The sequence below is a fragment of the Vigna umbellata genome, chromosome 6 (assembly GCF_029865625.1).
Source record: "Vigna umbellata cultivar VRB3 chromosome 6, Vumbellata_1.0, whole genome shotgun sequence".
Lineage (NCBI taxonomy): Eukaryota > Viridiplantae > Streptophyta > Magnoliopsida > Fabales > Fabaceae > Vigna > Vigna umbellata.
In genome coordinates this window covers 17,950,811-17,975,616 of record NC_142170.1, presented here as the reverse complement: position 1 = coordinate 17,975,616, position 24,806 = coordinate 17,950,811, and the positions used below count along the sequence as shown (strand labels likewise).

The following is a 24,806-nucleotide window of genomic DNA, read 5'->3' as shown; positions in this document are numbered from 1 at the left end:
GAGACCGAGATGCGAATCTGATGAATGACGTCCTCTCCTTTCAGCAATATAGGTATCCTTATATCTTCCTCTTGCACAGGGCTCTTCAGGGAGAATGGAGTGGGTACCTGCGAAGGCACTCCGACGCTCAAGTCAGAAAAAGGGAATGACAAAACTTTTTTAGTTCAATAATGAAAGAAAATAATATTTTCTCCTCTCTTTTCTCTTATCAGAAAAACGTACCTTTTTTCCTCTGCTTTCTCATATTTAACCTAAAAGTAAGATAAACCGTTTACCTAAAAATCTGGTTGGTTGGAGAACTCAACTGTCTGGAAAACACAACCGCTTGGTCGTGCTTGATACTGGGTTAGTTGGTTCCGTGATTTGCGATATCATGGCCAGATATTTCTAACCACTTATTCTTTAGTTTATCTGGATTAATTGATCCAGTTTGACTAAAGCTGACCGAACGTCTATTGACTCTTACCTTTTACTGGGTTGACGTGACCCTATGACCTAATGTTGACCGTTTGGTTTAAGTAACAGACGATCGCTAACATACGATCGCTATTAGGACGATTGATGTTAGGAGCGACAATGACGAGCATATGATATGACGATCGTTCTGTCTAGTAGGTTGACGATCGTTCGAGAGTGATCGTTTGATAACTCGTTAATATGATAACTCGTTAATATGTGACTTGTTTATTCTTGGTAGTCGTCTGGGTTGTCAGTCACTCGACTCAGATATCCTACCATACAAAAATTAAAATTAATTTGCATATAAATTGAAAACATTTAAAAACAATAATATAAATATTGTGATACGTCAAAAGTCTCATATAATTTAACAATTAAACTCGATATAAAACTTTATATATATCTCTTCCATTATAGTATGTCTAAATATATTTTAAAATAGAAACTGTAAAATACCTTATGAACTGTTTGTGTGGGTACAGTTTATATATATATATATATATATATATATATATATATATATATATATATATATATATATATATATTCTATCTTAGTATTGTATATTTTGGTTAGGTTTTGTTAGGCACATTAACATTCGTACTTTAGAATTGTCTCTTGCAATGTTATCAATGATAAGATTAAACAAGCTCAGGTAGATTGTTCATACTATTTTATTTAGTATTTAAAGAAAATAAGTGAAAGTTTCTCAAGAAAAGAAAAACATGATTATTTTTTAACAGAATTTTACAAATATGCTATAAATTATGTGATATCCTAAAGTCTAATTCTTATTCCAGACTTTAAAAATCATAATTTTTTTAAAGTATTGAACCAAAAATTTATCTAAATCAATCTCAATTGAGCATCTTTCGAGCATTTGTTATTGTCAGTGCCTTATACATTACCAAAGCTGCATTATGCAGTCACAGAAACTGGCCAATGAGAGAAAACCTATAACAAAGAAGATGCCAACACAAAGAAAGGCTTCAGGAAGAAGAAGAAGAAACTAATGAGAATGAGAGAAAGAGAATGAAAGCAAACAAAGAAGAGAATCACACATGGCCACAAATATATATATAACAACTCTTCTTCTTTTGCACATAAAGAGACAATTTTACTTGCATGTCAAGCATATGATTTTGCTTTATTTCATTCACATATACCATCTCTTTAAAGTGTTAGAGAGCATCTATACAGGTAACTGGAATCTCTCTTTTCTTTTCTTTTCAACAAGAATTTTGGTGCTTGAACACATAACTTCAACATAAAAAATTGGCAATGTTTAACTGCTACATTGATGTGTGCAAAAAAAGATCATACGGACCAAGAAATTGAAAACCCACAAAAGCATTTTCTTAAGTGAATGCTGCAAATGTAAGATCAGCAAAATTTCAAATTTGGCTTCTTCTATATGTAAGGAAAGATATTTTTCTTATATGATCAAGTGGGTGCGTTTGGATTTCAATTTTCAACACTTGCATTACTTATATGCATTGGAAAATGCAATTCTTCTGATTAAACTCATTCTAAGGGTAATTTAGATTAACCAAGTTACAAGAATTACTTAAATTGGCTAAAGTAAAAATGTTCTCACTTTTGAGTCTTTGTATTTTTGTTGAAATGGGTTCTTAGAGGGACAAATATTTGCATCATAATCAAGTGCATTTACACTGGTGTGGTCATAATTGGCAAACTCTGCTGATGAGTTATCCTTCAGTCACACTGAATCACCTAATTTCTAATTTTAGCACACTCATTAAACAACAGTGGATGGCAAATAGAAAAAACAAAAATAGAAGAGACAATTACATGAATTTCCTCAAATTTTTGTCTTGGACAAGCAACAGAACTTATCCTGGTAGCTGTTAGAAGAACTGGTTAAAAGCAGAGAGAATGAAGAAAGTGCATATATATATATATATATATATATATATATATTATAGTAATATTATGCAGTAGATGTTCACATAAGTGGAACAAAAGAATTAACAAAGATTCTCTCACATGCTCATCGCTTGAAGCTTCCTTTAATTATGCAAATTAGTCACACCTACCCTATAAATGGATCATTGCATGAACAACTCTTCATTAAGACCAATTCATCTCACTCTCTTCAATGGAGTGGCTTCATCAATTCCTAAATTTTCTCTTCTTAGCTTCTCTTCTCATCAGCACCACTGCAATTTCAGATCAAACTCCAAAGGTTCATACATACACACACATTTCCCCTTTAGCTTGTTATGTTCAAAATCTTTGTATGACAGATTCACCAGAGATTCTTTTCTTCTCTGCAGCATTATGTTGTTTACATGGGAAATTCATCACCCAACAACAAAAGGGTACAAGGCCAAATATCAGAATCAGATCATCTTCAGCTACTGTCATCAATTATTCCAAGGTTCATTATCTGATTTTCTGCACTTTAATCTGTAACTATACTCCTAAAAGAAATCAACATCAGTTGAACTTATGGAATGGAAATACTTTTTTATTTTATTTTCTTTTCCATTTTCTCAGTGAAGAAAGTGAGAGGATAGCTCTGATCCACCATTTCAGTCATGCCTTCAGTGGATTTTCTGCCATGCTTACAGAGAGTGAAGCTTCTGCACTGTCTGGTATTTTTCTGAGCCTGTCTTCTACCTCCTTTTCCCTTTTGTCTGCATCAAATTTTTAACTTACATCGTTCTTTGACTTTTCTAATGTTTTGTTGTCAGTTTACTTTTTTTTTTGTGGTCATTAATATTTAGGGTTAATCACTAGGAAAAAGAGCATTAATTTTACAATATGTTTGTTTTCTCTTAAAGCAAAATCAATATAGATAGCACTTATTATGTGGTTGGAAGTGAATTTTGGTGTCCTTTGTGTCTATGATTATTACTATGCACTAATAATTTTGTTCACCAACCTTAACTACAGTCACAATGATGTAAAAGACATTTCAATAATAATAATAATAAAAATAAAAGATAAATATTTTGGGGAAAATTAATTATTTAAATAAAAAGTGTAAATATATGAATTAAAATTAATTAACAAATAGTATAAAAGTAAAACAACATTATATTAATGGTTCCAAAATAGAGATCGGAAGATAAGAGAGTTGCCTTGTGGGACAGGGTGGCACTACTTCCAATATTTTTGTCATTATTTTATAATGCATTTCAATATTATATGTACATAAACAACTGTGATTGTCGGGTGAATTTCTGGTTTTTGTACTTTCAACTTCCACTTAGACATAGAATTTTGTTCCTCTTTCTCAAAAAATGTTAAGATTTTTAAATATTCCATTGTTTCGTTTTAGTATTGACTTTAGTGGTAAGATTTTCTTTTTTGGATTTTTCATTTGATTAAGTGTAATATTTTTATATTATGCTATCCAATCATACATAATTTCTTAATTTTTATAATAGTTATATAAAAACCATATTCAAGATCAATCATAATTAATTAATCCACATTGTAAACTTTTACACTTAATTGTCTTTTTCCAATTTTTATTATATAACGATGCAGCCACTACTTACATATATTTTTCACTTTAATAATTAGTTGTTTGTTGATATAAAATTTAGTTTATTCATCACCTGCTCTTTAACTTTAAAATGAGAAGTGTAAAAAGGAAAATGTGAAAATAAGTATTATTTAACTACAAATAAATTACTCAAAATTCGTCATTGAATATGAATATGTATATCTTCCCTGCTGAAAAATTCATCATATACGAACATAATAAAAAAAAAGATAAATTAGTGTATATAAAATAAAATAATAATTTTATGTCCATAATTAATCTACTATATAAGCGTGTCTGTGTCTACTAATTAATCTACTATGTCCATAAATTTTATGTCCATAATTAATCTACTATATAAGCGTTAAATTTTCAATAAACTTTGTTTATAACATTTTATTGTGTTACATAAAATATATAACCGTTGTTTAACTAACAAAAAAAATTAATTAAAGTAGACTAAAAGTACATTCGATTTTTTTTAATTTCACTTAATTATAATTTTTATATAATTAAAAAATAATAAGTCTTATCATAATTTGTTCAGAAAAAATATTTAAGGCAATATTTTTATTAACTAACAGTGTGAAAGTTTTTATTAAAATTTAAATTCTTAGTTTTTTAAATCATTTTGTGTAGATAAAAATTATGAGGCTTTGAAAGTATATGTCTAAAACTGAATACAACATCATATAACATCATGTGATTTTTGCTTATAGGTTATATTTTATACACAAATTCTTTGTATGGCATGTTTTACGAAATCATGACAAATATTTCATACTTTGAATCAATAATAGCTCTCACTTTTATTAGTAAATAATTTAATATAAAATTTCAATAAAAAAATTAGTGAGAATATTTGAATAATTTCAATATTGATAATTTTTATCTTCCTGTAAACTCTTTTATACATAAATTTCTATGTACAAACAACTTCCACTTTAATTTTCTAGTAAGTATATTATACACTAGTAACTAAAATATTGAGTTCGAGAACAATGTTTTTAGTTGAAAATCTTCCTAAATGTTTTAGTTAAAAAAAAAAAATTAAAAACGTGTTTAAAGTCTTACTCATCACTTTACTTATCATATGAATAAAAACAGAAGCCAGTAATTATAAAATAAAATTATACTAATAATACAACAATTGTTTCGCAAATTTTGTCGAATATATCTTATTTCTGAACTGATTCATATCTTATTATAAAATCAATTCCTAAGCCACAAGTTTTATGGACCGGTTTTAAAAAAAAATAAAATCTATATAAATTTAAGTAAATAATTAGATCTATACAATACATATATATTAAATATTTATTTTCCAATATAATAAAGAAAATACAATCTTATCAAACAAATTTTAATTTCATCGATATTTTATTTAAATTTCGTCAATACTTAAAGTAATTAAATACATGTTTAATTTTTAACAATTGTCTGTTCAATATATATTTATTAAATAGAAAATTAACATTAATATTTAGTTAAAATTGTTTACTCTTTTCTTATGTAAAATCATTCATACTAATTTTCTCAAAATTAATTATATATTAATTTTTCATTTTTATATAATAAAAATATTATAAAATAAATATATAATCAATTATATTAATTTTAAAACTTACTATTTATCTAACAAAATTTAAGATGTGAACAAACCTGTATCATTAAATATTAAACAGAAAAATTTAGATATGTTACGAAAAACATCTACAATATAACATTGTGAAAATTATAAGCATTTTTTTATGATAAATGTGAAAATCATAATAATTGTGAAAGAATTTGATGACATGTAAACATGAAACAGGTCACAATGGTGTGGTGTCAGTGTTCCCAGATCCCATGCTTGAGTTGCACACAACAAGATCTTGGGATTTCTTGGAGTCAGATTTAGGATTGAAGGCTCCTCATTATGTCACTTCCAAAACCCTAATCCAACACTCTTCAATTGATTCCATTATTGGTGTCATAGACACAGGTAAATGCTTCTTTAATTACCTTTTCTCCTAACCTAATAATTATGCTTTGTCATTTTCAAATGTCACGTTCTAATTCAATTTCTATTTTATCTTAATTGATTTTTCATTTCTAAATTTAGAACTTAGGCTTATTGGATTTTTAAGTTATTTATTATTATTTAGGAAATTATGTATTTAAGTATAAGTGTAAATTGCATATTAATACATTAATTATTAGATAAAAGAAAATATTTAAACTTAATCTTTAAGCTTTTAAGATTATATCTAATAGTTTTACATGAATTGAAGTTTAAGATCATTAAAATATTTTTTTTTCCTTTTTATCTTCAGAAGTATTTTTTAAAAATAAAATCGTGATATATAAGATTGAAATCAGACAATGTCATTGATTCTAACAATATTTTTTAATTTTTTATTAAATATAACCGTTCATTCCTCTCAGCAAAAAAAAATAATTTTTTTAAATAAACATTGGATTGAGTTTCATTATCAATGTTTATAGTGAAAATCAGTAATACAAATTTATGAATTGTTTGGTCTATAAAATTAAAAAAATATAGAATTTTTTTTAACATAATGTGCAAAATCCACTTTAAATTTGTCATTTATAATAAATTTTATATAATAATGAAGAGGTCTTTAATAGTAGAATATACTATTAAGTATTTTATTTTTCACATCATGTAATTTGTATTGACAAATAAATTAAACTATATAAATGTGGATTTAGTCTAATTGAATTAATCTATTTGAAACATGATCAATATCCATTTTAGTCAAAACTAATCCAAACTAAATTGAAAATTAAATTCACACAGTTAAATTGTGGATGAATCATATAAGTTTGTGGATCCCTCACTACCCAATTGCATGCCTAATTATTAAAAATGCAATTATAAAATTTTACAATCAAGGAACTTATTTAACTTTGTTCAAAATGATTTAATTATGTTACCAATATTAGTTACTATTGCACTTTGTTAAAGAAAGAACAAAATTTAGGATAAGAATGGACTACAGCATTGAAGAGAAATTACAAAGTCTTTTTAATGTAGGTTAATTTGAGTATTAGTTTTTCACCAACAAATCTGCAAAATTTGTTCTTTTTATATTAAATATTTTTTTTCCTACCATTAATAAAATATTAACTATACACATTGTCTTACTTAAAAGAAAAACAAAAATAAATGGAACTTTTGTAGTATAGGTAAGGTTATGCCAAAAGCAAAACTATTACTTTGTTTATCCTGAAAGGTTAATTTAAGTGCATTCCAACTATATTTGGCTCATTACGTAGCATTACTTGACCACACTCCTTTTCTTGCACCACTTTATTGTACTTAGTCAAATAAATAAATCAATTTAGAAGAAAACCCACCTAAACTTCACATGCAATTTTTACAAAAAATCCAAAACAAGGTACAGTCACATAATTGTTTCATTCAATTGATACATAATATTGTCAATTTAGACTTTCATAGAGAAAAAAATATGATAAAATAATTAGTTTAAAAATTTATTTAGAAACTAAAAATATATTGTAAAAAATGAACATCATCAATTATTTTGTTATTAAAATACCCTCAATCTTATAACTTAAAATCCTTGATATATTAAGATATTTTAGTCTACTAAAATTCGGTACACATTGCTAAAATGTACCAACTGAAAAACAGACATACGCAAGTTAGAAAATCCATATATATATATATATATATATATATATATAATTATATAATATATATATTTATAATAATAACTATACTTAGATCACTTTATAACAACTGAAACCTTCACCGGCTTTTGTTGGTATAGTGTATCCTATGGTGATCCTGTAAAAAATGTGTTTTTGCATTTAATGTATAGGATATGTGAGATTGGTCCCTTTAATGCATGCCATGATAAATGATGAGTTTGGCAAGTGAAAATTATAGAAAGAAAATGGTAGCTAGAGATGTGATTGACTTTTTCCTCACACCACTCTTCCTTTATTTTTCAACACTAAAAGAAAAAAGAAAAAAAAAACAGTTTTTTTCTTGCAATGTTGTGGTTAAACTTTTCAATATACTGCATTGAACTTCCTACTACATAACCAACAGAGATTGTTAAAACCTGAGCCACAAAGAACTTTACATTATTGGCACCACTCCCCAGAAACCCTTTTCTTCCCGATTTGAATAATCAAGAAGCTAGTGTGAAAGAAACCACTTCTTTTTTGTTTTTTTTTCTGTAGCTTCATACCCTGGTTTTGGTATTGCAACCCTTTTGAAAAGAAGACAAAGAGCCTATATAAAAAAACTGACCAAATTCCCCACAATAGCATAAAAACATTAAAAGGATTTTCTCATACTTTTTTTTTTCTTCTGTCATCAAGATCCAGAGACACAGACACGCTTTCTCTAGGGAACTTCACTTTAAATTTCTACTAGCGTCTACTGCTTGATTGTGGGACCCTTCTTGGTGTCCCTGGAGCCACAGGAATAATGATGCCAAATTGAAACGATTAGGTTATATTAATTTGATATAAGAGTAAAATAATTATGAACTAATAAATTTTTATATTATAAAAAAAAACAAGAGAAAAATAAAAGAAATAATAATATCAAATTAATATAAAAAATTTATTAATATCATATTTCGATGTAATAAAGTGACATTTTTAACACTCTCAACTTAATCATTTGAAGGTTTAGGGTCTTTTGATTTAACAAAAGTTTATTGCTTAAATTTTAATCACAAAAGTATTAAATGATTTTATGTGAAAATAGTACACATTAGTAATATACAAAAATGTTAACTTTTAATCTGCATTAGGATTAACAATGTCTTTTTTTTTTCTAAACTATAATTGGATTTGGGTTTTTATCCTATCTTAACCTTTGATCCTCTATGATTCAATACTTAAGAAATAAATGAATGTAGTTTTCATTATCTAAAGGTGTTAACTAATTTTTGACAGAATTACATTGACTTTTTAAGATATTGATAAGAAGAGAATTTGTGGATTGCATTAAATGTGATTTGTTGTTTGTCAAGTAAAAAAATAAAGCAGTTAAAGTCATTTGATAAAAAAGAGTGCATTCATACATTTCTTAATAAGGACTAACATAATTAAAGTTTAAAAGATAGAAACAAAAGTCAAAATGAAAAGAAAAAAGATAATTAACTCTGATCTTTTATTCCATTGTGAATACATAACAATTAATCTCAATTTTCATTTTGTTTTTCTTTTATATTGTGAACTATTACTGAGGAATTTAATTTAATTGATTGAAAAGTGTGAGTTGTCATAAATTCTGATTTCTCATTGTGAGAAATGTAAACCGGGGGTGCTGTAGCAAGCTTTTGAAGGGAAGGAAGAGATAAAAATAAAAACAACACAGTATTCAGCATTAGATGTGCATATATATATATAATATATATATATATATATATATATATATATATATTATGTTGATATTTTGGATACAAACAAAGTCCCACGTAACATAAAATATGAAATATACATGGGTTTATATTCAGGTAAAAGATCTTTTAAAGTGGTACCAAAAGCTCAAAGCAAACAAAATCTTGAGATATGTGACAAAAATTTAGTGTGCTGTAACAGCAATTGGTTAATGAACAAGTGAAAATACAAGTAGAATTATTCTTATATTATAGTATAATCATGTTGAACAATTCATAACAGTTATGTTTGATTATTATTCAACCATTTTATGCCTATGTCTGTTCTGCTTCAAGGGATATGGCCAGAGTCTCCAAGTTTCAGAGATGAGGGTATAGGGGAGATCCCTTCAAGGTGGAAAGGAGTTTGCATGGAGGGTCATGATTTCAAGAAATCCAATTGCAATAGGTATCACTCATTCTATAACAATTTTTTTGAATAAAAAATGCTCATATCTATTTATAAGATAAGATCTTTTAGTAATCACAATATAGCAATGAAAAAATTGCTAGCTGATCATATGCTACACTTAATAAAACTGCAGAAAATTGATTGGTGCAAGATTCTACAATATTGAAGCTACACCAGGTAGCAACCAGACTCAAATAGAAGCAAGCAAAGGTTCCCCAAGAGATTCTGTTGGACATGGCACTCACACTGCATCAATTGCAGCTGGTGTTTATGTGAAGAATGCCAGTTATTATGGTTTAGCACTAGGCACAGCAAGGGGTGGTTCACCTTCTACTAGGATTGCTGCTTATAGAACATGCTCAGAAGAAGGATGCTCTGGTGCCATCATTCTAAAGGCTATTGATGATGCTGTAAAGGATGGAGTAGATGTGATCTCAATCTCAATTGGACTCAGCTCACTGTTTCAATCAGACTTTTTGAGTGATCCCATTGCCATTGGAGCATTTCATGCAGAACAAATGGGGGTCATGGTGGTGTGCTCAGCTGGCAATGATGGCCCTGATCCTTTCACAGTTGTCAACACTGCACCATGGATATTTACTATTGCAGCTTCTAATATTGATAGGAACTTCCAATCAACTATTGTTCTTGGAAATGGAAAGTATTTCCAAGTAGGTTTCTTGATCTCTTCTTGAAGTAGATTTGTTGGCATGAATTTCTTTTTAATGCCCCAAAACCCTCAAATTCCCTCCTTTCTTTGTGTTTTCAGGGTACAGGCATTAACTTCTCAAATCTTACTCATTCAAAGATGCATAACCTTGTCTTTGGAGAGCAAGTAGCTGCCAAATTTTCCCCTGCATCAGAAGCTAGGTACCTAACTGTGATTTATGAAGTTATTTTCATCCTCTTAAACCTTAAATAACTAAGTTATCATTTCATGTCTTCCCCTTTCCATGGTCCTTTTTTATTGTCAAGAGATTATAAAAAATGTATTAGGTATACTCAAATGAGATGCATTGAAATTTAACATTGATGTTACTGTTCACACACACACATATATATATAATCAGTATCACTAATACTAGTAAATTTCAGATGTTGGGGGTTTAAAGATCCATCTTAAAAGTTATGTTAATTGTTCTCTGAAATGCAGGAATTGTTATCCTGGATCATTAGATTACAACAAAATTGCTGGCAACATTGTTGTTTGTGCAAATGATGATCCAACTGTTGCAAGGCGAATCAAGAAGCTAGTTGTACAAGATGGAAGAGCCATAGGGTTGATACTCATTGATGAGGACAACAAAGATGTTCCCTTTGATGCAGGTGTCTTTCCCTTCACTGAGGTTGGATATCTTGAAGGACATCAGATCCTACAATACATAAACTCTACCAAGTAAGCATCATCAGCCTCAACATTTGTTCATTAGTGATTTAAGGTAAATTTTCCCATGTTGAAAGTCTAAAATAGTCTGTTTCAATTTTTGGAATGCAGCTTATATGCTTACTGCACCCTTTTGTTTAATGCCAGTTGATTTTATTAAACATTTAGTAAAGTTATGATAGAAAATGTAAAATTCATGTAGTGTGGTGGTTTGACTAAACAACTCTCATTGATGAACAAATAGTAATTTAGCACACACATATTTATGTTCACAAATGTAAAAGTTGAAACATAGTATGCTACCTGTATGCTTACTTAGTCTACCATGGTTCCATTACAGGAACCCAACTGCAACAATTCTTCCAACAACAGAAGTTGTTAGATATAAGCCTTCACCAATTGTTGCATCTTTCTCATCTAGAGGTCCTTCAAGCCTTACAGAAAACATTCTCAAGGCATTTTTCTTCCCTATGTTCTTACATGCACTTTTCATGGCTTAATTAGTAATTTGGTTTTAATACTTTGGTATGTGATATGTTTTGGTCCCGATATTTTTTTTACTCATTTGAATCTTTATTTTTTTTTTTGAAAAATAATTAAATATGGTCTCTTATGTTAAATTTGTTGGGAATCCAAGTGTGAGTCTAAGTCTCACATTGGATAAAAAGAGAAAGTAGAACCTTATAAAGATGAAAGACCCATTAACTCAATGTCCTTTAGGTTTTGGGTAAAGAGTGGTGTCAATCCCTTATATGGTTAGACTCAGATGTTATTGGTGTTTGTGTCTCCCCGGTGAAGCTCCTCCTCGATAGACCCAACAAAATTAACATTAACACACTTTAGAAGTGTCATATGTCAAAATTTGGGTTTCACATGTCAAAATCTGGATTGTATTCTATTTTGGAATCTTCTAATTTTGACACATAACATCTTTCAAGCAGAAGATGACCTAGATTTTGACATGTGCTAGACTTAGTTTTTGACATGTAGTACTTTTGAATGGTATTAATGTCATTTTAATGGAAGGACCACATTAGGTCTTGTCCAAAACAATTAAAAATCTAAATATAAGAACCAAATTACTGATTAAATTTATTTTTCATTTCATCCTCGAACTTCAATGCACTCACTATTTCTTTCACATTATTGGCAAATTTCTTTTCCAGCCGGATGTGATGGCTCCAGGAATTGGCATTTTGGCTGCTATGATTCCTAAAAGTACTGACCCGGGAAGTGTTCCAATTGGGAACAAACCATCCTTGTTTGGCATAAAATCTGGTACATCTATGGCTTGCCCACATGTGACAGGTGCAGCAGCATTCATTAAATCAGTACACCAAAATTGGAGTCCTTCAATGATAAAATCAGCATTGATGACAACAGGTACTAGACCAAACACACTCTTCTACTGAACAAACAAACATGCTCTAATGCTGTTTGTTCCTATTCCATTCTTCAGCAACGAATTACAACAACTTGAGGAAGCCTCTCACTAACAGCTCAAACTACATTGCTGACCCACATGAAATTGGAGTTGGTGAAATTAATCCAGTCAAAGCTCTCTACCCTGGATTAGTTTTTGAAACAAACATAGAAGACTATCTCAGATTCCTCTGTTATTTTGGCTATTCACAGAAAAAGGTAAGGTCAATGTTTAAGACCAACTTTGATTGCCCCAAGAACTCCTCTGAAGACCTTATATCCAACATCAATTATCCATCAATATCTATAAGTACACTTAAAAGGCAACAAAAACCAAAAGTGATCACAAGAACAGTTACCAATGTTGGATCCCCTAATGCCACATACACTGCAAAAGTGAGATCATCTGAGGGATTGGTTGTGAAGGTCATCCCCAATAAACTTGTGTTTTCTGAGGGTGTTCAAAGAATTACCTACAAAGTCTCATTCTATGGCAAGGAGGCCAATGGTGGATACAATTTTGGATCTCTAACATGGCTTGATGGCCACCATTATGTTCATACAGTCTTTGCAGTCAAAGTTGAATAAATTTTCTCACACATACAGGTATTGGAAAAGGTCACACAAAATGTAACTACATGATTGTGGTATTCTTTTGCCTAACTTGATATATTCTATATAGGAATGAGCTCCATATAAAAAGTATAAATTTCAGAGACATTAATATTAATAACTTGTGATTTTTTTTTCTACCCTCTTCATGAGCCTAAGGTGATGGGAACTTTGTTATTTTGTCTTGCTGTTGCTTGTGTCAAAATAAAAACCTGGCAATTAGCATTTCTTCCGGTTTCTAAACTCAGAAATAATCATCGTGGAATTCATGTCACATTATGTAACATCCCAAAAATTTAGCTTTAAACTATACTTAAGGGTCCTTACATTTACAATAAAATAAAACAGTTATAAGGAAAAGTAAAATTAATTTGCAGTTATCCTAAAATAACCATAAATTAAAAACTTTACAGAAACAATACTAATACACATCAAAAGAGCTTACCGATCGGTCATACAAAAAGTGTATCGACCGAACGGTCCTACACAAATACAACAAGAGTACAAGACCGAACGGTCTTGCTCTTAAACTACCTTCTTCTTCTAGCGCTTGCTCCAGAGAGTCATTTGCTCCTTCTGCTCACACCCACTGGGTGATCATTGCAAGGACAAGGACGACCGAGCGGACCACGAGACAAGACAGGAAAATAAGGGTAAGCTAATGTAATTTAATTAATTCAGTACAACATATAATACACACAAATATGAGATAAATCAATAGGTCAATCATGCAATAGCCAATCATACATTTCCAACCATAACCATACAGTAATACATACAATGACCGACCACTTTACTTTGACTGTCCGGACTGTATGAATTCTGTGTAGCTACGACGTTTTTGCACCCGGGTGATGTAATAGCTGGGATGCCCTCAACAGCTGCCACCCGAGGTTAGTCTGTTCCGCCCAAGTTCACCTTATGGTCTAGGACCTCCTGCCATTCCCACACATGAGTTACTTTCTCTATGTGAGAATGAGCAATCACGGAAAATCATAATAAAAGCCAGGTAAGCTTTGTCCACATTCATACTTTACCATTTCAATAACCAACAATGAGATATTCCTCCCTAGAATACTCTTTCATATCCATATTATAAGTATCTCATCATACCTTCACATTACATTAGAATTATAACACCAACTTCACTATCAACATACTTCCTCATCCATCACATTTAAGTATAATCAAATTGATCAGTAAAATAACCATCATTCTTGAACACAACCGAACGGGAGAAACTCTCCTTACATACTAACATGACCGAACGGTCATTTAAGAGTATGACTCAAGCATGAGCCGAACACCGTTTTAGGGCCGAATACTAGAAAAACCGAAAACTAGAGTTAAACCGAATACTAAGAACTTAGACCGAACACTTAGTAAGACCGAGCGGTCTTTCACTATCCACTGAATAGGACCAAACAATCCATACTAGGTAAGGTTAAGGAAAATGCCGAACACTCTGAGACTGGTGGAGACCGAACGGTTTCTCACTTCCCAAATGACAGGATCGAACGGTTCATAACAGATAAGACTGATGGAGTGGCTGTACACTATTTAGGACCAACCACTAAGAGAGACCTCATTAACAGGTAAGGCCCATCAAAGATCGAACGTAGTTAAGACCGAACACCAATACCAAACCGAGTACCAGTGCAAGACCGAGCGCTATCACTAGCTTAACAGCTAGTACAAGACCGAGCGCTATCACTAACCTCACGGCTAGTACAAGACCGAGCGCTATCACTAGCCTAACAGCTAGTACAAGACCGAGCGCTATCACTAGCCTAACGGCTAGTACAACACCGAGTGCTATCACTAACCTCACGGCTAGTACAAGACCGAGCACTATCACTAGCCTCACGGCTAATACAATACCGAGCACTATCACTAGCCTAACGACTAGTACAAGACCGAGCGCTACTAAGGCCGAACGGTCATAAACTGGAAGGACTTCAAAGACACCGAACCCAATTGATAACTGAACGCAGAAGAAGACCGAACGGCCAAATCAGGGCATGGCCGAGCAATCAACCACGAACCCTCAGTTTTCTGCATAATTCTGTAGAAACTTCTGCAGAATTATAAACACATCAAATTTTACCAAAACTAAACATTTTAACAAACTTCTAATCCTCCAAACATGAATCACACACATTTCTAAACTAAACTAAGAATACCTGAACCTTTCTAACATTATTTAGAGAGTTTCATCTCATATTTGAGAGTCAATTCTACAGAATCATCAACTCAAGGACCAAAAATCAGATTTCTTAACTTTATTACAGTTTTAAGTAACTCAAAGGTTCTAACAAGTCTTATACCACTTACTCATATTCTCTATACCGTCCACATTCACAATGCACTCGGCAATGAACCAGAAACTCAACATAAATACAATAATCATGAGCATAGTCATTTAATAGTCCACACCAATTCAACCGAACACAAATCATTCAATTTTACATTTATACAGAATCATCCAAATCAATTTCATACACATGCTTAATCATCAAACAATATATTCATACATCAAACCAAGTAATTAAATTAGCTTCCCTTACCTCGAAACCCAGAAAATGCTAATCTTTCACAGTACTGAATATATCCCAAGTAACTCCTACGACTTCCTACAAGATTCTGATTGGTGCAGAAGAACCAACCATGGAATCAAAGTTGGAAATTAGCTTCAGAGAAGAGCTTGATGAACACATGCAGGACCAAACAGTACTTTGCATGTAACAGGAATGCATGAATGAACGAGATTGGACTTACCACTTCAAAACCACGACTTGATCCGTCTAAATGGAAGTTCTTGATGTCAGGAGAGCTCAGACGTTGTCTGAATGGTGATCGAAAGAAGAAAAAGATGATAATTCTTAGAGAGAAAGTGAAGAAAATCTAGAGAGAAGGAGGATAAAATGTAGAAGCTTGTGTTTTAGAGAGATGTAGATTTTGAGAAGTGAAAAGATGGGCTGCGTTTTGGAAATTTCTACAAAAAAATGTTAAATCCCTTTTTATTGAAACATCTGCCTTCCTTATTTTGAAACATCTATCCACCCATTTACACATGTTATTTTAGGGATTTGACATGTTAGTAATTGTATAAAAGAAAATATGTATCACAAGATGGGATTGGAGAGTAAAACAACTGTAGTTTTATTTTATCATTTTAAGATTCTAGACTGAATAATTTTACTAAAATAAGCTGATGATTGTATTTGTAGCGTGGATAATTAAACACAGTATATATTATTTTTTTTAAACGCAGGTTATTTTATTTATGTCTTTTCCTATTTAAATTTAAATATGATTTGTTATATAATTATATAATCATTTTTATATTGTATGTTTTTCAATTTAATCTTATATTTTTAATTTGTTTTATTTTTAAATTACAAGTATAAAATTATATGTCTTATAATATATTTTTAAACGATAAATTAAAGTTTTATTAGTGATAATTATCATAAAAAAGTAAAATTTACTTAAAAAAATTAAATCTTAAAAATGATACTGTATATATTTTAATGTATATAGGACCGTGTCCTGTATTTTTTCAATTTATTTGTATCTTCGTGTCTGTATGGTATCCGTATATTTGGACTTCATAGATAGTGAGAGAGAGGGATGCTCAGCGAAAAAGAAAGAAGGGTTGAAGAAGGAAGAAGGTGATGAAAGTAAAAAATAAAGACAAATAGATCATTTCACATGTTTTCGAGGGTGCAAATGAAATATATGGAGGTGCATAAAGAAACATACTATCTTCATGGAAAATTAAGTGGTTTATTCTTTATCCATCATGGGTTTAATACGGTTCTATGGCTTAAGTCTCTTGATATTCATCATTAGACGTACATGTGTTTATTTTTCATGAGGCACCAAACATATCTACATCTAGCTAGCAAATATTTTTAGAAAGGGTATAAAAAATAATAATTCCAAGGTTCTTTTTTACGTATGTAAGTAAATTTGGTGTGCTAATTATAGGCAAATATTTTAAAAATTATGAGTATGGAAGTATTGTAGTTTTCACATAACTTTAAAAGAAGTTGTGTGTCCTTCACATAATTTTTGTTTCTTCATGTTTTGAACTCGAAAGTCATCGAGTCTTTCAACAACTTCAAGAAAATGTAATCAATTACAATAAATACATCATCTATTACATTATGTTGAAGTCAATGGGAGGTATGACGAGTTTTAATTTACATAAAAAGAAGTTTTTGGACAAGATGTCTTCCCATTCGATAATACATATTGTAATCGATTATAGTCAAGGAAATTTTTTTTTTCAGAACGGGCTACTGTAATCGATTATAATGAAAATGTAATCGATTACATTACGTTGAAGTCGTTGAAAAGCTTGACAACTTTTAATTTAAATAAAGAGTTGTTGCAATTCAATAATACAAACGGTAATCAATTACATGACACTTGTAATTGATTGCTAGGAAACTAATTACTAGTTGAATGCATGAACTTAGTATTAACGAGAACACATTCATACTCATATGTGCTCTAATCAAAACAATATTTCAAAGGACACGATCATGGTTTGTTGAACAAGGGTTGAAAGTCGAATCCATGTTAAGAGCATGCCATCAATATCTAGAAGGAATTATTGTCATTCTTTGGAAAAATAATAACAATATGCATTTTGTCGTGTGTATTGCTTTAATCTAGAAAATTCAGAATTTGACGTGCAACAAATATCAACCCCACCAATATCGCCCTTAACAAATTTCATATAACGTCATATTAAAAAAATGATGATGTGATTGTGGTCACTTTCAAGTAACTCATCTTTCTTGTTGATTTGCATATTTATGCCCATATTTTAGATTTAATTTCAAAATTTTAGTAAAATAATTATGCTTAAATGATTGATTTGAATAAGATTTGTGAGGATTGAATTTATCGGGTTTTGAAATTAAAGAAACTTAAAATGTGATTTTTAGTTGCATAAATTATTTTGAATAGTCTAATGTTTGTTGATGTAGTTGGAATTAAAGTTTGAATTACAATTTTGAAAAAGAGAGAAAGGGCTAAAGTGTAAATAAAGGAAATTTCTAGGCTTCTCTACAATTTTGAAAAATTAAGAAGAGCATAAATGGAATTTAGGAGACAATTCAGTTAATATTTTAAAGATAATTAATTAAATATAGAAGTATCAACAAAAAAGATCTTCTAAATATTTTTATAATTATCCAAATCTTTTAATTATTTGAAAGATATAATATAAAAGATCTTATCAACAAAGCATTCAGAATCCAATCCCAATCAAGTCCTATATAAAGAGACATAGGGGATGCAAAAATCATAACTCAATTATTTAGATTGGAAGAAATCATCCACCACTCCTCTCACTTTTATTTTACCATGTATTCTACTCCATTCATGGAGGGCTAAGCTTCTAGGCTATTCCATTGTAATTTCATTATGGATTTTGAGATTAAGTTGAATTGATGTCTTTGTTTCTTTTGATTATTGATTTGGTTTATCCTTCTTCTATGTCTTTCATCTCTCAATCAAGTTACAAGTAATGATTTCTACATCATAAAGTGTTTGAATCTACATACATGTTGATCATATGAGTTTAAGGGTTTATAGGTTTGATTGAGAATGTACTTTGATTGGTGGTAAGAATTTCAACTACAATTAATTGAGAATTTACTTTGATAAATAACTTTTAACTTGGTTAGGAGATTTAAGAACATACATGATTAAACACAATATAATTTATATAAGAATGTACTTTGGTTGAATTCATTATGAATAATCTAGAAATGTCTTGCATTTGATTGAGAATCTACTTTAGTTAATTGTATGATCACCCTTAAATTAATCAAGAAGAATGTACTTTAATTAATTTGAAACCCGAACAATGGTATGTGGATAACCGATAATGAATCTATCTTGGAAAGTAGTGGAATTAACCTATTTCATTATAATTGTTTCTAAGTTTTCTACTTGTTCTTCACTTAAACTCGAACATTCTTCAAACATTAATTCCATTAGTATAGTTTCTCATTTTTATTATTGACCATTGTATAACATTCATAAGAGTCAAATATTGAAAAACAATTTCGTATTCGTTGGGAGAAGACTTAGGGTTACTTTAACCCCATCTAATTTATTGACTACTAACTTGACAATACTGAAGTTGCCTTGAAAAGTAGTATTAATTTGATAGCTTCAACGACATCGTATCACTTGTCATCATGTCATAAATGTTTGTTCATATTCTCATATATTACTAACAAAATTTATTGATGTTGTTTCTAGCCTCGACACCATAAATAAGACTTATCAAGTCTAATTCCATCTATTAAGAAATGAATATTATAGGTATACATATATTGGTCTAAATTTCATATGAGATCCTCAAATACGACCTAAGGTATCAAGAAGACCAACAAAAACTCTAATCCATAAGAAAATGGATCAAATAATTTCAAATAAATCGAAAAAATGTTCTTACTATCTCAATGAAGGTCATGGGGAACATGTTCATTTGATCAATAACTTTTACATATATGTACTCTTCATTGTTTTCTATTATTAATTTACTCTTATACATTCTATCCTTAAAATATTATCATTAATATACACCACAAATTGTTTAATCAACTGTGATTTTTCATTAATTACAAAAGTGTTCCATCATCAGAAGAAGCAAAACATTCTGGTAATTTATTACATTTACGACCTTTTGGAAATAAATTTTCCTGTTATTAAATTACAAGCACACAATAATCGATTACCAATTGCATTTTTGACATTACAAGTTGTTTTGCCCTTATGATGACTTTCTATTGAAATTGCAAATCACAGGCTCCTTTAGGAAATTTGCTTAATAAAATCACAATTCCAATGTTGGGCATAAGGATGACAAAAAAGTCCTCGCCCGTGAATATTCGCAGATAAAATCCGCGATGGATAGCTGGTACCCATGGATATTACAATCCGTTTGTTGTGGGTAGCAGGTATTTTAATATCCGCTTATAAATAGGTCGAGTGTGAGTATTATACTATTCGAATGCTGCGGATATCCGCTATCTGTAAAAAATAATAAAAAAATTTAATTTATATTTTATTAAGTTAAATTTAATTAACATTAAAATTATTTATATTTTATAAGGTTAAATTTAATTAAAATTAAATTTTAATTTATATTTAATTTATTTTATATCATATTTTATATATTGTCAGAACCATTAAAATCCACTCAAGGTTCGTCTTAGTGGATTACATGTGTCAAGAAGGTGGTCCGACACTCAGATGGTGGAAGACAGGTGTCAACAGTTGAGTGACTGTTCGGTTTTTCTAGTGAACTTGGTTGGAATTGGAGTCTTTCATTTGGGAAGAATCCTAGTTGAGGACGAGCGTCTTTGTTTTGTAATACTTGTACATGAGCGTTCGGCCAAGGGTAGTCGTCCCTTGGTATTTGGTTATAAACCCAAGTATATCTATATGTATTTGTATAATTCGTTTGTTCTTAAACACTACTAAAAATGGTATCCAATATATTTATCAAGCCTTTTCTCTATAAGTTAGTAGTACTTGGTCTTACACTAAGTGCTCGGACTGAGTAAGTACTCAGTCTTACACCAGGCACTCTTTTTCCTTTCTGTAAATATATATATATATATATATATATATATATATATATATATATATATATATATATATATATATATATATATATATATATATATATATATATATATATATATATATAATAAGAACGTTTGCCCAAAACTCAATAGGGTTCGCCCTTTTCGGTGCTCGGTCTTTGACTAGCATTCTGATTGTTCTTGATGTTTAACTCATTGAAAAGCTAAGTATATATTGACGTTCGGTTTATTCACCGGATCCAGTTATGTACCGTTATTTGATGTCCCTCAATGTATGTCTAAATGGATTCCAGCCTAGAGTTTTAGTATTCGGCTTAGGCTTGTTGGTGTTCGGTCTAACTCGTGAGTTAGTTCATCCAATTGGCTCACTTAGTATATAAACATTTGGTTCTAGTCGTTCTCGAGAAATATTATGTTAATCACTCCCTTTCTTAAACTAATGATTCACTCTCTCTCGGTTTTGATCCGCTTGGAACTGGAGACCTTTGGTCTCACTCCAAGCGTTCGGTCTTGTTCAGAGTCGAAGTTAACGTTCGACATTTGGTATCTTCAGAGATGTTTGTTCAAATTGGTGTCATTGAGGTTTTATTAATGAAAGATGATCAAATATGATATAAACGAAATGAATTGGATTATGAACGAGCGTTCCGGGGAGGAATAGCTCATGAATGTATATTGGAAATTTGTAAAGTATGAATGTGGGCATGCTAAGCTGGCGGTTGAAATAGACCACACTTAGTCTTTTGCACTCCTGGGAAAATTCAAGACGTAAATCAGGGAATAGGTCAGAGGACATCAGGGGTACGACACAAACTCAGCACATAGAAAACAAAGATTCACAAGGAAACAAACAAAATTACACGGTCCTCAAGGAATCTGGACAAAGAAAAGAAGTAGACAATATCCAACACAAAATCAAAGAAAACAGATACTCATGAAATTATCCAAGCATTTCCAAGCATGGCAAAATAATCAATCAGTTCAAGAGGTGAATCAAAAGCAACAGAACCTCACAGATGCACTATCAGTATATCTCTCAAGTGTATAAGGTAAAGAATTTCAACTCAATGCACTCAAGAAAGCAAACAACAACAAACTTGGCAAGCCTCTAATATCAACACTCAAAACATATGCATGTTCAAATCAAAAGGTCTTTTCATGGTTGTAATGGGGCCAAGGATAAGGGAGGATAAAATATGGATGACAAGTTACAAACCAAAAGAAATAGAGGAGCAATGGGGAACTAGTGTAAACACAGTAAAATCACACCCATACCTCTAATTCAATCATCTTCTTGGCTCCATTATTCACATTTTTTTTTATTTTTATTTTTTTTATTATTTTTTTTTCTGTAATTTTGTTTTTTTTTCTCATCTTGTCTCTTTTCTTTTCTCTCTATTTATGACACAACTGTAAGAGACAAGATACACAACATATTTACAAAAACAAAACAAGAAGAGGAACCAACTAGCCAATTCATCAGAATCCCCAAGAGACCACACTTGTTCCCAAAATACTTCCAAAGCTCCAAAATTCCCTAAAGTTAAGGTAATCATGGTTTGTTTCACTTAGGTCTAGTGTATGAGCTTCAAAACAAAGAAATGGGAAAAGTATAGGCTCAAAAGTGGTTATTAAAGAATTAGAACAATGTAAGCTTATTTAGCTAGAGAGGCTCAAGAACAAAATTGCCTTTATCACTTCCAAACATGCATATTGATAACAGTTGAAAAAACTGTTATTTTCATGCTTAAAATTGATACTAAAAGCAACCTTGAACACTTAGAAACTAGCTTGAAATCATGCTTTTGGTTATGTTTTTAGAAATAAGAGAGCTGGACAGGTTTATGCTTGATTTCAGTGTTTTTGTGCAGGTTTTAAGGTGAATTTGGTGAAAGAAGAGAAGAAGGACAGAGATGGAATCAGAAAAGACATCAAAAAGTGCAAAAGGAGAAGCCGCAACTGCCGCTCAGCGGCAGTTTACCGCTGAGCGGCACTCAAGCAGTCACGTTGGATCCGCTGAGAGGTGATTTGGCCGTTGAGGGGAAGAAAACAACTCACGCACTTACCGCTGAGCGGTAGTTTACCGCTGAGCGGCACTATTTTGGGCTTGGGCCTAATTTTCTGTAATTTTAAAATAGTATATAAGCTTTAGGACGTCTTAGGGTTTGTATCTTTGACAGAGATGAAGCAAACACTCTCTTTTCCACCCCTTTGAAGGAGGATTTTGGATGCTCCGGCTACCTCTTCACCTTTCTAGGGTTTTATCTTTCATTCTTTCATTATTGTTCATCTAGTTTCACCATGAATATGGTGAACTAAACCTTGTATTGTTGTTGGGGAATCAATGTAGTCTTGTGAAACTCTCATATATGGAATTTGATTTAATGTCTTATATTAAGATATATGCTTTCTTTCATCTTTAGCTAGGGTTTTTCTTCTTTGCTTAATGCTTGCTTTGTTTAACTCATTCATTGCCATGATTATTGATTTTGTCGATATGGGAACGTACGGGGAAGTCTAGATCCGGGAAATTTCTCCCAATAGCATATTGGTTGCCTTTAAGCTCCTGCACTTTAAGAACTAATTACTAGGAATGCTAGGAATTGTATGAACTCGTAATTAGGGATAGGCCTTCTTGCAAGGTAATTTAGAGAGTGGCATTAGCATTGATGATAAGAATGATGAATTCCTGAAAATATATGAGAGTGGATAAGATGAAATTGATAACCCCAACAACATACTCATCCATATAATTCATTGAAGTGTTTGTTTTGTTCTTTTCCATTGATCAAATTCATGCATACATATTTAGTTATTGTCTTTTGCATTAAAACCTATAATCAATTTGTTCTTAAGTCTTAAATAATCAACAAATCACATAGCTAAACTAGGCCGTGAGTCCTTTGGGAAAACGATACTTGGTCTTACCTTGTTTTATTACTTGATACGATTCGGTCACACTTCCCGATTGTTAAACAAGTTTGTGGCGCCGTTTTTCGGTGTTCATAAATTTGTCATCAAGTTTTTGGCGCCGTTGCCGGGGACTCGTGGTTTAACTAGTTCATTTGTGTGATTATTGATTATCTTTGACTTGTTTTTGAATTTTGAATTTTGAATTTCTGTTTTTATTTTTTCTGTTTTTATTTTTATTATTTTCTGTTTTTATTTTATCTTCTTATCTCTTATTTTATATCTTCTTTTATATCGTTTTGTGCTAAGCAATTTTTCTAGGGTTTTGTTTTCATGTGTATGCAGGAAGCAATCCGAGCTAGGAGCAAGAAAACTGCAGAACCTCTTCTTGAAGGTTTAGACGAGAGTAGACGGAGGAGAAGAATCCGTACATCTAGAGAACTTTTTCCTCCTCCGGAAACTCTGTTACAACCATCACCACAAGGTTCTAACCGGAGCACAGAAAATATGGAGAATAATAATGCCAGAAGAACTCTTGCATATTACACCAATATAGCTGGACCTCAACATTTTAACAGCATAGCAAGACCAAGGGTCAATGCAGTCAACATGGAGGTTAAGCCAGCATTAATTCAACTGGTGAAGAGTAATCAATTCAATGGGTTGTCTCACGAAAGCCCATATGAGCACCTCACAACTTTTAATGAGATTTGCAACACAGTGAAAATAAATGGGGTGCCAGATGAAGCAATCAAACTTAGCTTGTTTCCATTCTCATTAGGAGGCAATGCTAAGCTTTGGTTAAATTCTTTTCTAGGAGAAAGCTTTACAGAGTGGGAAGCAGTGGTGACCAAGTTTCTAAACAAATACTTTCCACAATCAAAAGTTAATAAAGGGAAGCAAGAGATTTCATCATTCAGGCAAGGCATGGAAGAATTACTGGGGCATGCATGGGACAGGTATAAAGGCTTATTAAGAAAGACACCCATGCATGGCTTTGATGATGTGCAAGTAGTCCTAA

The 24,806-nt window shown here is 31.1% G+C and overlaps 1 protein-coding gene across 1 annotated transcript; it reads left to right on the top strand.

The window, feature by feature from the left end:
• The first annotated feature begins 2,478 nt into the window (after window positions 1–2,478).
• On the top strand, window positions 2,479–13,393 carry LOC124834508 (CO(2)-response secreted protease-like). The gene is made up of 11 exons (XM_047309215.2): window positions 2,479–2,665; window positions 2,757–2,860; window positions 2,980–3,077; window positions 5,790–5,960; window positions 9,703–9,814; window positions 9,951–10,488; window positions 10,587–10,687; window positions 10,971–11,213; window positions 11,542–11,656; window positions 12,368–12,584; window positions 12,661–13,393. Exons 1-11 carry the CDS (start codon window positions 2,579–2,581, stop codon window positions 13,209–13,211), a joined length of 2,337 nt encoding a protein of 778 aa, XP_047165171.2. The 5' UTR covers window positions 2,479–2,578; the 3' UTR covers window positions 13,212–13,393.
• The last annotated feature ends 11,413 nt before the right edge of the window (window positions 13,394–24,806 follow it).